The 13,328-nt window shown below is 39.2% G+C and overlaps 1 protein-coding gene across 1 annotated transcript; it reads right to left on the bottom strand.

Moving 5' to 3' along the window:
• Positions 1-1,631: 1,631 nt before the first annotated feature.
• Positions 1,632-13,328, bottom strand: marveld2b (MARVEL domain containing 2b). Its single transcript, XM_084729236.1, has 7 exons — positions 13,138-13,328; positions 10,578-11,826; positions 7,547-7,582; positions 7,278-7,456; positions 5,817-5,988; positions 5,669-5,719; positions 1,632-3,671 (listed from the first exon to the last, which is right to left on the bottom strand). Exons 2-7 carry the CDS (start codon positions 11,802-11,804, stop codon positions 3,570-3,572), a joined length of 1,767 nt encoding a protein of 588 aa, XP_084585362.1. The 5' UTR covers positions 11,805-11,826; positions 13,138-13,328; the 3' UTR covers positions 1,632-3,569.

Raw genomic sequence — 13,328 nt, 5'->3', positions numbered from 1 at the left:
TATTGGAGCCTTAATAAAAACATATGAGTGAAGGAAGAGTTTTTAAAATTGTGCATTTCAAGAATAACTATAGTTGAAATGTCAAGCATAAAGTTGAGATATGGAAAAATAAAGTAGGAATGTCAAGAATAAAGTCAAAATATCACACTTTCAGATTAGTGCCAGGCATAAGAAAAAAGGAAGTGAAAATGTCAACAATAAAGCTGAAATACCATTTTAAGAATAAAATCAACTTAATTGTTGACATTTTTACTTTTTCTCAAAATGCAAAAAAAAAAAAAAAAAAAAAAAATACCCTCTCATTATTTCCCCTTAAGCCAGGCCCTAATACTCTTCAACAGAATATGAGTGTGACAAATTCTTACTTGCAAGTCTTACTTGCTAGTTTAAATTTTTAATAGGTTTTTCACCAGTTGAAAGCTTTTGTATGGATAAAATGTAACCCGAGGCATGAGAGGCTGTCATGCTGGTTCAGTCTTCCTGTTGAGTAACATCAACATGAAAACGCCTCCAGAGTTGCAAAACCTGACACCGGGAAAAGAGTTTAAAAAAATACACCTCAGCTCAGAAAAACCAGTCCTCCCGGCTGTATACCTGCAGAGCCGCAACAGCAGCCATTTTATGAGCGTTTCATTGACGTGGAGATAAACATGGAGCTCTGCATTCCTCCAGGTCATTCTAGCTTGAAAAAATGTTCAGTGTTTGTGAGTTTGGTATTTTTTTCCCAATGATCATCAGAGAGGGGAGCCACACCTCTTCACTCATAAAAAAACCAAAAGACCTCAACATTTTAGTAAATAAATCACATTTGGACCATTTTTTAAAAATAAAACAAGCAAAAACATATTTTTCCAAACAAAACAATTTGTTGCTTTAATGATTTCCTTAAGAAATCAGAATGGTCCGTATAACCAGGTTACAGTATACATATTAAAGGGATAGTTCAGTTTGTTTGTTTTTTTCAAGTATATGAGGTACTTATCTACATTACATAGCAGTCAGTACACCAGCAGCAAAACATAGTTAAGACACCTAAAAAAAAATACATATCAGTTTCATTATTTGCTATTTTTTAGGATATTTTCACTGATTTACCTTACTGTCAGACACCCTTTGCTGACTGGAAATCACCATTATATAAGCCATATATTGTTCTTTACAAAGCCACCAGACTCCTTTGGCAAAACCAGTAATTTTATCTCCAAGAACACAGCAGTTGCTTATCTAATGCTGCATTGATCGAATAGATTGTTTTTATTGTTGTGTGACTTTGGTGTTTAGAAGGGTTCATTCAGATTCAGAAGTCACACAATAACACAAACTAACTAACTGGTCAAGGCGGCAGTTGACCAGCAACTCCCATGTTCTGCAAGATAAAATATTTCTGCCAGTGGAGTCTGGTGGCTTTGGAAAGAGCGATATTTGGCTTTTATAATCTCGTCGCAAACAGTTATCTGATGGCAAGGTTTAGTGGTAAAAATATTCCAAATATAACTTCATACACCAGTACTCCTGTTGCTTCTCAAAACTTTGTTCTGATTTCACTGCTATTATCGTCTTAAGAATGAATGTGAAATGCAACAGAAGTGTGCAGAACAATGCATGGATAAAGTCAAAAAAGGCTAAATACAAAAAGTATAAAAAGGTGCTTTATTTGGTATAAAGCAGTACAAAACAATAACATACACATATCAAACACTGTACAAATAAGAGAAAAGAAGTGACTAAAACTAATTTAAAAAGATCAATCTGTTATATTGTGTTTTCCATAACAGTGTGAGGGACATTCTACTGTAGAGAGCTTTTATTAAATGTTCATATTGTGCTTTACAGTTCAAGAGATCACTAGTTGACTGGATGATGGAAGAAATTCTTTGTTAAAGCCACTAACAACAGAATACAGCGAGCATTACGGCAAGCAGCTAAACCTCCACAGTATGACACATAATGTATGTAGTACTCTATCTGACCAACTAACTAACCTCCAACAAAAACTTCTACTGACACCTCCATCTGCTACAGTGCTATTCACATGCATTGGGCGTCATGCAAGAACCGCTCGTATGAACAGATTTGTTCTTAAGTGGTGCATACGAGTGATTTAAGAGAAGTTGTGCCATTCACCAATTTTCTCGGATTTTGAATTATCTCTCAGATAAGTTTACGAGCGGTCCAGACCTGTCATAGAGCCACGTGCAGTCAGTCTGCTGGTATCCAAACCAAAGTTTTTCACTAATGACTGTATATTTAATTAGTTTGAAAAATAAATTACAAGTTACTCCTCATAATTATGTTGACATTATTCTGTTTGACTAAATTTCAAATTATAACTATAAATTTACATATAAAGCCTCTCATCCTTCATTCAGTGATCTATTATTACCTGCTGTCAGGTGTATTGGTCGTATATCTGCACATGCAGGTTTATGAAGTCTCTGTCCAGGTGGACATCCTCACTTATTCTGTCCTCTGTCTCTGTGATGAAAACTTCCCCTTAACCTTCTCCTCTCACTGCAGTCATCGATTGCCCCTTACTGTGGCGAGTCATTTTTTTCTTCTGAAATTATTTTCATATTGAGACATTTCTTCTTTATTTCAGTGACAGTACAACCCTCAGGGAACACGACATTAAGAGCACTCGCTTTTCCCGTTTCTTTTCTTTAGCAGGTCTTTTAATTCTACTGTTGACGCTGTTAAAATGACAGATTTTCCTTCTCTGCCATTCTCATGAATGAACACTTCCTGACACATGGAGCAGGAAGCACAGCCATATATGGTATTATTGGGGCATTAATTATGCTAATTTACTAGTCTCATGCAGTCAAATACGCACAGGTGAATAATTTACACAGTTTTCTGAAGTTACCAGCGTTTGCTGAATCTGCCGTGGCGTGTTCATATGAACCCCTCTTGTGAGAGACATTTAAGATAAGAATACGAAAATGTTCTTGCATGAGGCCCATTGTGTTGTCATCTTACCCACACTTATTTAGTTATGGTTTATTTCATAAGAACTGCAAACACAAGTATCTAATGAGGCATATAAATATGTATTAGTAGAGGTTCTACTCTGGCAGTTTGGATTGGCTTTCAACACATAACAATGAAACTAATAATCATCTTTTCATTTAAAACAGCTAAAAATTTTATTTCACTAAATGCTCCTTTAAAATGTGCTCTATATCAGGTCATGCTGGATGTCTTGAATGCCTAATCATGCCATTTAATTAGGTTACAGCAGATCTACTCCAGCTGCCTGCATTCCGTCCATGTTTTCACATCCCATTTTGGGTGAAGCTTCTTTTTTCTTTGCTGTTTACCATTTGAATGACATTTCTACTCACTGATGATGTTTCTGTCTGTGACAATGGCCACAGTTGGATAGCAATCTACAGTCAGCAAATATGGGCATTTTTAGCCAGGTGCGGATAGATCGGACAGATTCTTGGTCAGTTCCCACCTCAGTCCCGATACTCTGTTCCCTGTGCAACAGAGCATGTGTTTTGATATACATGCAGACTGTGTATGAGTTCCACATGTGTTCATGGCAGTGTTGAGTTGCTCTCATATCAGTCCATGACCTTGTTGTACTCCTGAATCTTTTGTTTGATGTGAGAGAGCTTGTTCTTTAGGTACTCACACCTCTCCCTCTTTTCCACATACGTTGGGTCCTGAAGATGAGAAAAGCAGAAATAAATGAGATGTTTTGATTTTTTTCAGAGTAATGAAATTCCTGTATATCAGGGGCAGCATCTGTGGTAGTCAGAGAAAATTATTATATTTGAGTATTTGACTGGTGGATTACTGTATGGGGAATATAGTAACACACACAAAATAGTACAATATATGTATTTCTTTACATAATTTTCAATAACCCAGTAGATGTAGATGATCAAAGTACCTCAGTTATGTTCCATTCTACTTCCTCCTCTCATAACACACAGGGGCAATAAACAACTAAATGGCTCATAATAGTTTCGGCGGGCTGATGACAACATGGTTACATTCTCCAAGCATGACTCACTAGTTATGACAACAACATGAGGAATTCCTCTCTCATCTCAAACACTGAAGTACTATAAACTAGTTTTGGTTTTGATGCAACTGGGACAGAATGATCTAATTACCTTCTACTATGGCAAAGCAGTTACTATATCATCCAAACATCTTACATCAGTCAAGTCATCATGACTTAGTATAATCTGTATATTATCACTTAAAAAATATACAGTTATACTTTGGTTTGATTACACAAACACAACAATACAGAGCCAGTTGTTTATATCCATGTTGTTTCATTAATAATGCAAGTTCTACCAATGAATTACTTTGCTTCTTGAGCTCTGACAGCTTCCTGCTGGCTAGCAAGATTTCTGACAAATCCTGCCTGGTGAGTGTGATGGATGATGTAGATAGCACTACAGGTAACATGAAAATATGTATTTTAGATTTGGTGATGAATTGTCCCTTTAATTTTCAGTGATGGATTATTTTTTACTTCATATATATTTATATATATATGTATATATATATATATATATATATATATATATATATATATATATATATATATATATATATATATATGTATACACACACACACACACACACACACACACACACACACATATATATATATATATACATATATATATATATATATATATATATATATATGTATATGTATATGAGTTTAACAGCTCACTCAACATACAAAATAACATTTTACCAAACTATCTAAATGAATCAAATAATAAAGAACTGCCTGTATTTGAACCCCACTTCCAAAAATGAAATAAGTAAAATGAAGACAAACAAAAGTTAGTCTGATAAAGAAAAAAAGAGAGCCAGAAACTACCATAATAATTATGTCACATTTTAAATGGAGGTTTTGCATGCAAATGGAGGGTCTAATAAAAGATGCTTCTGAGATTACATGTTACAGGGACTAAAAGTCAGAATAACCTGGCCTCTGAGTACCCCTTTACTTGAGGATTAAAAGAAACAGGATCATCTCTCTAAGACCTTAAGGGGATAGTTCAGGTTTTTTGAAGTGAGGCTGTATGAGGCACTTATCCATATTCAGTAGGGGTGTAACCATTCACTTATGCATCCGATGTATTGGACTTTAATGTGTAAGATACGAGTGCATCGGTTTCAGACAGCCTGTATCGGTAAAAAGCTGAACATGATTTGGAAACAAATTGATGCAGCACTAGCATATCAATACATCTCATTAAGATGCACATATGTTTCATTTTTGGCATCAGAGAGCTGCCGCTGTAGCTTTCCTCTGTTTTCTTTCTCCTCCTGCCTCTGTCTGCACCACTCCCACTGGACGCCTGCTGCACAGCAGCTGGCTTATATAATGGTGGTTTCCGGTCAGAAAAGGCTGTCTTACAGTATGGTAAGTCAGGGAATATATCCCAAAAATATTGTATGCTGAGACTGATGTAGATTTTTTATTGATTATTTAACAGTGATTTTCCATCAGAAAAGGATGTTTGACAGCAAGCCAAAGTGGTGTCCACAGCAGAACACTGTTTAGCTTCCTGTCCACACTGACTATGGATAAATATCTTATACAACCCCAATTTAAAAAAAATCTTAACTATCCCTTTAACCAGAGCATGGACTCTCAGTGACACGTTTTATGATGTAAACTTACCGCTTTCTTTCTCTGATATTCCATTAAAATGCTGTTGATCCGCTCCTTCTCCTGAAACAAAATCAGCATGTTACATGACATAGTTATAGAGTGTGTATCCATCTGTTCACCTGTTTGTGTGTGTGTGTGTGTGGTGTGAGGGTTGTACCATTTGGCTGGAAGGCCTGGAGGGGAGGTTCTGCATCATCTCGTCCATCTCTTCAAACTTCTTGGCCATGGCCTGAACCTCAGCGTGGAGCTCCTTGTACTCAGCGTACTGGTCGTTGAACACAGCTTTGTACTGATCCCTCTCCTCGTCTGAGCGGATGCTGGGGTACTTCCTGTTGAAACGGTACAGGAGACAACACATTTTCTCAGGCTGCTGGCTATATTCACACTATAGCTGAATGTGTCAGCTTTCTAGCAGCAGGTCCTGAGGACAACATTATCATTTTTTTTTTTTTTAATGGAGCTGTATCTGTTCATACGTGACTCTGTGTAACTTTATTCTTCAGTTTCACAGGATGGAAAAATATGTAGTGTAACTTGTGTTTCTCTGTGCTCCTTCCTCTGTCTGTCCTGCTCCTCTCTAGTCTTTATTTAGTCTCTTCCACACAGATAGCTGCTTTATTGATAGCTGTCAAACGGGTTGTCACATCATTCAAATGCAGAGAGACGAGGGAAAGCAGTACTCAATTAAAAGTACAGATTCAGACTTATTGAAAGAATTACTTGAGAAGGGAGTTACTTAAAAAATACAAAGTACACCAGCAGACTCTTGTCTTTTTCCTCAAGTCTATTTTTGTTGTGGATATGAGTGGAATTATTTCAACCACAGATGATCTTTCTCAGGTAAAGTTAAAGAGGTGAGCAAACACCTGTATTTATTTGTGATGACATGACCACACATATGCTACATGTACACTGTGACAATATCCCCTGTCTGTATCTCTCAACTGTCATCACTAAATATAACAATGTTATAGGCCTCTCTAATAAGTATACCAAAAAGCATTTTTATCATATTCTTTGCTTGTTGTCCCCTCTATTATATTATGATTAGGTAAATAAATCAACAAATCATGTGCATTGGCATAATGAGCACAAAGCATGTCAACATGTTGTGTCATTAAACTTTGATCATCCCGAGTCCCAGTTCCCATCACAGACAGCCACAGATCATCAGGTGACATTTCATCATTAATCATCAGTTTAATTCATCAGTTCTCTGATGTACTGACTTGAGACCAGCCTTTACAACCAGAGCCCAATGCCCTGTTAATATGTCTGTAAATTTTAGTTGGTGGCTTCATTTGAAAGCCATAATGTCAACGTTCCTCCTGCTGTAGCTTCAGCCATTATGCTGCTTTAAAGACAGTCATGTGGAGGCGTGGCGGTAGGATAACAGAACACCAGCAGATCTAGGATCAGCTGACCACCTGCCTCTTATGGGAATGTGCATGAATACATTAAATAAATAAATAAAAGTGAGCAATATTTTTTAGAACCTTCCTACCCGAGTTCATCTGTATGTCAAATATGCATATGGAAAATATATATTTGAGAGGTTAAACTAGAGCCTTCCCATCCAGGGTGTTTTGGAAAAAGTGATGAGGAGGATAATACTCACGCCACATAGTCGGCAATAACAACAGGTTTGGGGATGTGTCCCGCTGGTATGTGACCTCTGAGGATCTCTGGCTCCAGTGCCATCACAGAAGCAGCTGAAGAGCTGTTTGGAGCGTCCATGATGTCTGGCTGGATGGTGGGGAGAGGAGTCTGCTCTGAGGTCCTGGAGCCTGGACCTAGCTACAGCAGATGGACATGTGTTCAGTTCATGTACACTGTGGGAAATTCAATGTCTGCAAAAATATTGAAAAAGTTATCTTTGATACTTACTATAGACAGAGGGACTGATGATCCAATAGTTTTCATCTGAGTTTGTTGTGACAGGAAGAAGAGAAGGGGAGTGATTTATTAGGTATTCACAGTGTTCAAAGTGTTGTCAACAATTCAGATCCCTATTTTAATGAACTCTTACAGTGTTTTTAACGTTATGCTCTACTTACAACACAATTCATTACACTAAAGTTTCAACTCTGCAATTTAATTATCACACTGAAGTTAACAGAAACCACTGGCTGACTGGAAGTAGAAAAATAAATATTTAGTATTTTCATGTCTATAGTTTATATCTATTGGGTGCATGTGCATTTTCTTCTGGCTTTTTGTGGTTATTTATGTATTTGTTACGTATTACTTGTGGCTATATGCACTTTAATGTAAAACACATTGAGCTTTCTTGAAATGAAATGCATCATATTAATAAAACTGCCTTGCACTGCCTTGGTATTCAGAATTTGACAAAAATATTTGACAGGGTGTCAGCAGGATGTGTGTCTGTCTCAAACTTTAAAGGGATAATTCGGATTATTTCAAGTGAGGTTGTGTGGAATACTAGAAGTGTAGTAGATGGTGGTCGGCACGCCCCCAGTTCCAAGAGACAAGAGGGGTACCGGTGGAGGAAGCTAAACAATGTACTGCTGTGGGCAGGATCAGCAGCATAATGTATTTTAGATGCCAAAAAAAAAAAAAAAATCATTGTATCACTTAAAGTGTATGCTATATTTAGAATACTTTTACCACTTTATCTGGCTGTTGGACAGACTTTTCTGACGGGAAACTACTGCTAAATATCACTCTCTCCAAACCATCCAGACTGCTAAAACAGTCATTTTACCTCGCAGAACATGGGAGTTTCTGGTCCACCGCTGCTTTGATTGGTTAGTTTGTTTGTTTGTTTGTGTTACTGTGTGACATCAGTGAATCCAAACTAACTGTTTAAAACACCAAAGTCACACAATAACAGAAACTAACTAAACAATTAAGACAGCAGTAGAAAAGCAACTCCTGTCTTTTATTACTGTTTCTGCTAAAGGACACCTGTTGCTTTGAACAGCACAATATTTGGCTTGTATAAGGATGGCTTACCATCTTGTGTTTTGCTGCTGACCCTGTCCACAGCAGTATATTATTTAACTTCTCACACTGTTACTTCTGCTGCTTTTCCAAACTGGGGCCGTGTCAACTGCCATCTAATACACTGATTACGGATATGAACTTCATGCAACCCCACTTAAAAAAACTGAACTATTCCTTTAATGACAGTGGGTCACAAGCCAGGATGTTTTTTCCTAGTCCTAGTGAGGCTGCTCTATGTGTTTAGTAAAGTAAAGCTGGTGAAACTGTGTTCACAGAGAACGGAGGATCACTGATGGCAGATGAGACAGGAAGCAGCTCAACTGTCTCCAATCCAGGGTAACCTTTCTTATAGGTTAAGAAAGAGACAGTTTGGTGCAATGCTTTGGTCAAACTGCAGTGTTTATGTTGACAAGTTACATAGTTAGATGTAGCTTGCTAAAATAAAAAAGAGGGGGGGCAGATGTATGTACAAAATCATGGACTAACATACAGAATGCTGAAATCACAGGTGGAACTAAGCAGATAAGTAGAGAAAAAAGAGGAATCACCGCTTTGGTAACTTTGGTATTTTTCAACCAGGGTCCTCATTACAGAAACTTCCTAAGTCTTGAATCCTATTTTATCTCAGTTTAGGGTGACAGTTAGTATTTTTATGTTATAGAAACCTGTTTCCTAACTGCATTTAGGAAAACATCCTATCCTACCTTAGGATGGGAATTAAGCTATCACATAAACATCTAACTGGAGAACTTCCTAAGTTAGGAATCCAAAGTTAGGATGGCACTGACCCTGTCCTAAATTCAAAATAACTGCCAGAGTTGGTGGCACCACTGTTGACAGGTCTATATGGAAATGACAATGAAGATCAGGAACAACTGGGAACATCAACTGCCAAGACGATTAATTATGAATTTAATCGGTGTGCTCCATCTGTTCAAATCCTTATCAATGGGCAAATAATATGCAAAAAGGTGGTGTTTCCTCTCCATCAAAGCTAAAATTGAACACCTATCTTTTCTTGTACTTTCAAAAGCAAACCAGAGACAAGTAAAGTTTTGTCATGGATAGAGTCAAGTCTCATGTACATTCTAAACACAGACACGACAGGACGAGTATCAATTGAAGAATCAGGGTCACAGCTCTAGTTCCTCAGGATCAGATATGAGGACAGGACAGGACACAGCCATGAGTTACAAATTGCTTCTATAATAGGAGGAGAGGATTTTTGCTATCTTGAAAACTTAAGTTAAGATAGGACAATCACTTTGGAAATTTTTCTGTAATGAGGCCCTATGCACCCTATTTTCCTGTGTTTTAGTGTCTAAATGACTAATAAGGAGAACAATTTTTAAAAATGGCCAGTATTAAGAGGCGAGCGCTGCAGCAGTCAGGTGAGTAAGAGAAGTAAATAGGTTTTATAGACTGACAGGTAACTCCTAAATATAGTCTATACACATCTTAAGAGATTTCACAGTCTGCAGATGGATTTATTAGTAGTTTAGGTTTTGAAATTATGTTAAAATCACATCTTTTATGATAATAAAATCATGTGGTTGGTTCATTTGCTTTCAGACCACAAGTTAACCACACCAGAGACCCACTTTTCAGACACATCCAGTCTGGTTGTTTGGTCCGCACCATACAGTAGTTTGATTGGCAGCTTTTACACCAGCCCAAACGAACTGAACTACAAGGCAAACACACCACGATCTATTTTAACTGGTCAAACAAGGTAGATGTAAAAACACCCTTAGATACAAAAACATGGAAAAGTATGGGTTGAGGTTGAAAAATACTAAAGTTACCGTCAAAGGTTAGGGTTAAGGGCTAGGGAATGTGTAATGTCAATAAGGGTCGTGACAGGTATAGAAAGATTACCATATGTGTATGTGTGTGTGTGTGTGTGTGTGTGTGTGTGTGTGTGTGTATGTGTGTGTGTGTGTCAGACCTCTTGTGCCAGCCCCTCCCTCCTCATCCTGGCTGCTTCGTGCCTCCACAGCTTCAGACACACTCCTGCACTGATGAAGTACAGCACCATGTTGATGAAGATGAAGACGATGGCTGCTGTCTGGCCGGCCTCCGTGCGACAGAATGCTCCATTTATTCCATTGTTGAAGACTGGGATGTTGCACAGCCCCCCTCGAGTGGTGTCCCTCACATAAAGGATCCCTGCTGCCAAATAGAGCACCGCCAGGACCAGGTTGATGGAGCACTCTGTGAGCGGCCACCACGAAGAGTCCAGAAGGATGGCTCTGTAGTACATAGTCATCCCAATAACCACAAGAATAACCGTCACTATCCATGCAAGACCAGCCACCACCAGGACAAACGGCGTCTTAGGGCCTGTGTAGTAAGCGCCCCCGTATCCATAACCACCAGCACCTCCACCCAGTCCCCCAAACAGCTGTGGCTGAGAGTATCCATACATATTGAACCACTCGTTGTCCTTATGAACATAAGCGCAGACACAGGCGAAGACAGCAGCTCCCAGCAGCAGCTGCACGCAGCCCAGGATCCTCAGCAGGCCGGCCCATGACTTCATGTAGGCGTAGCGCTGGTGGTACTCCTCCACCCGCTCCTGGTAGGTCTGGGCTGAGAGATTTGTGGGCACTGCGGAGGCAGAGTCAAGTGCTTCAGCACCCAGCAGCAGCCCATCTCGCTCCTTCTCAGTGGTGTAGCTGCCCCCAGAGCCTCCGTATGGGTCCCGGTAGGAGCCAGGAAGTGATGGAGATGGAGGGGCAGAATGGGGAGGTGAGCATGGGACTCCTGCTGTGGTGTGACAGTTGCCGCTCTTCTTGGACGAGGGGGCAGGGGAATGAGGAGGGACTGACCAACCCTTGCTGCCTCGGTTACCGCTGTTGCCACGGAAGAAGTTCTTGACAGAGTCAGGGATGAAGCGGTGCACCGGCTTAATGTCCATGGCATCACAGTCCCCCTCCGCTGGCTCATCATCGCTGGGGGGGTAGAAGGACTCAGGTCCGACAGCTGGCTGCTCAGGTAGAGGGGGAGGAGGCAGGGGGTCTAAGCTGACAGCCGGCAGTGTTCCATACACAGGCGCTGGGGGCGGAGGAAAATCCTGGTCCCGCATTAAGGAGCCCACAGGGACCTGGTCATAGTGTGGGATCTCCCGCACCCGGTCGAACCTGGTGACAGAACCAGCTGCTCCTGAAGACATTGAAACTGGGGATCTGTGCTCACTGCAGAGAGAAAGACAGAGGATTAAACAACTCAACAGATGGAACTACAGTAGCTTCAAATGATCACTCTGATTTATCAAAATTTAACTCTTATTTTTTCGAAGCTTTGGTAATAATCTATCCAGGGTTCCCCAGTAATATGTTTTTCTTTTAGATTTCTGGTCCACTTCCCCCTGTACAAATGTCTGGGGGAGTCCTTCTGTTGAGCCATGACTAACTGTTATTTTCACTTTGTACATGCTAGAGGTGGATTGATATATTAATGTTCAACAATCTAATATGATCAATGCGAAGTGAATATATCAATCTATATTGTCATATTTAAGATACACCTTTATTTTGAAATTACCACCATTCACTTCAATTGTTTGGAAGATTCTGCAGCACTGTTTTCCTGTGAAATTCCAGCAGTGTTTTGTGTACTAAAAATTTAAACCTGACCTTCAATCAGCATGAGGGTGAGTAGATAATGACTGAATTTAATTTTTGGGTGAACTATCCCTTTAAATGCTGGATACTGAAAACATAATTCAAAAGAAACTAGCCTATATGAAAAGAGTAAATAATTGGTGTCATAAGTCGCAATAGACCTTTTTCACAGCAGCCATAGATATGAATTAGCAGGGTGGTCACAGGATTACTAAGGTCCTGTTCCATTTAGTGTAGTACAGCCTTTCCAGTGAGCCAACATACACAACAGCAGCACACAGACTGTTTGACCTGAATGGAACTGGACCTTGATTACTGTCATTAGTATCACCTGTGTTTACACTAATATTTAATTTCAAAATGGCTGCCCTGAAAAAGGTCTATTAAGACGTTTAGGCTATTTTATTTTAAGGGTCACGACCCAAAAAGCATATCACAATTATACAAAATATTAGCATATATCCCATAGATCCTTGGGACTACATCTTCTTATGGTCGGTGGTTTTACGTTGTTTGAGGATACAGAAGTGCTAAATTTTAGATAATTAGTACGGTCTAACCAAAAAATGTAACGTTGACTGCCGACCGGCTGGTTTACCATTAAACGTTAAAAAGCTTTATGAAGTGTTAGCATGCATTAGGCTAAATACATATAGCAACAGTTGAAAACAGGTGTGAGCATGTAGCCACTTTTTCCATAGTAAACTGGTAAAAAAAAAAAAAAAAAAAAAAAAAGATAAAACAAAAACAAAGCGTTGCCATTTGTATTAATACACAACAAAGACAACCACTTTCGTCTGTTTGACATGTAAAATTCTATATTACTGACATTACAAGCGACAAATAACACAACGAATTGAATATATGAGGACGCTGACTTACCTGTTGACAATTCTCGGTCTGTTTCTCGCTGTTAGACAGGTGGCAACATCCTGTCTGTCTGTCAGCCTCCCCTCCCCTCACCGACACTCTCACGCTGATCTCAGGTCAGGTATCACTATGAATTGCTTGTCATGTGAGCTTAATTAGAGGGGAAGGAAACTGACTCCAGATCCCGGCGAAACTCACCTGGC

This window comes from Lutjanus erythropterus, chromosome 10 (genome assembly GCF_056507025.1).
Source record: "Lutjanus erythropterus isolate fLutEry1 chromosome 10, fLutEry1.hap2, whole genome shotgun sequence".
In the NCBI taxonomy this organism is placed as follows: Eukaryota; Metazoa; Chordata; class Actinopteri; order Lutjaniformes; family Lutjanidae; genus Lutjanus; species Lutjanus erythropterus.
The sequence above is the reverse complement of the archived record's forward strand: the minus strand, read 5'-3'. Positions and strand labels throughout refer to the sequence as shown.

What these genes read in the sequence shown, in the direction of transcription:
- marveld2b (XM_084729236.1), bottom strand. Translation starts at nt 11,804, where the DNA reads ATGTCTTCAGGAGCAGCTGGTTCTGTCACCAGGTTCGACCGGGTGCGG. An exon ending in CATCAGTCCCTCTGTCTATA is followed by an intron (nt 7,457 to 7,546) that starts GTAAGTATCAAA and finishes CATCTGCTGTAG; the next exon opens with CTAGGTCCAGGCTCCAGGAC. An exon ending in GTTATTGCCGACTATGTGGC is followed by an intron (nt 5,989 to 7,277) that starts GTGAGTATTATC and finishes CCGTTTCAACAG; the next exon opens with GAAGTACCCCAGCATCCGCT.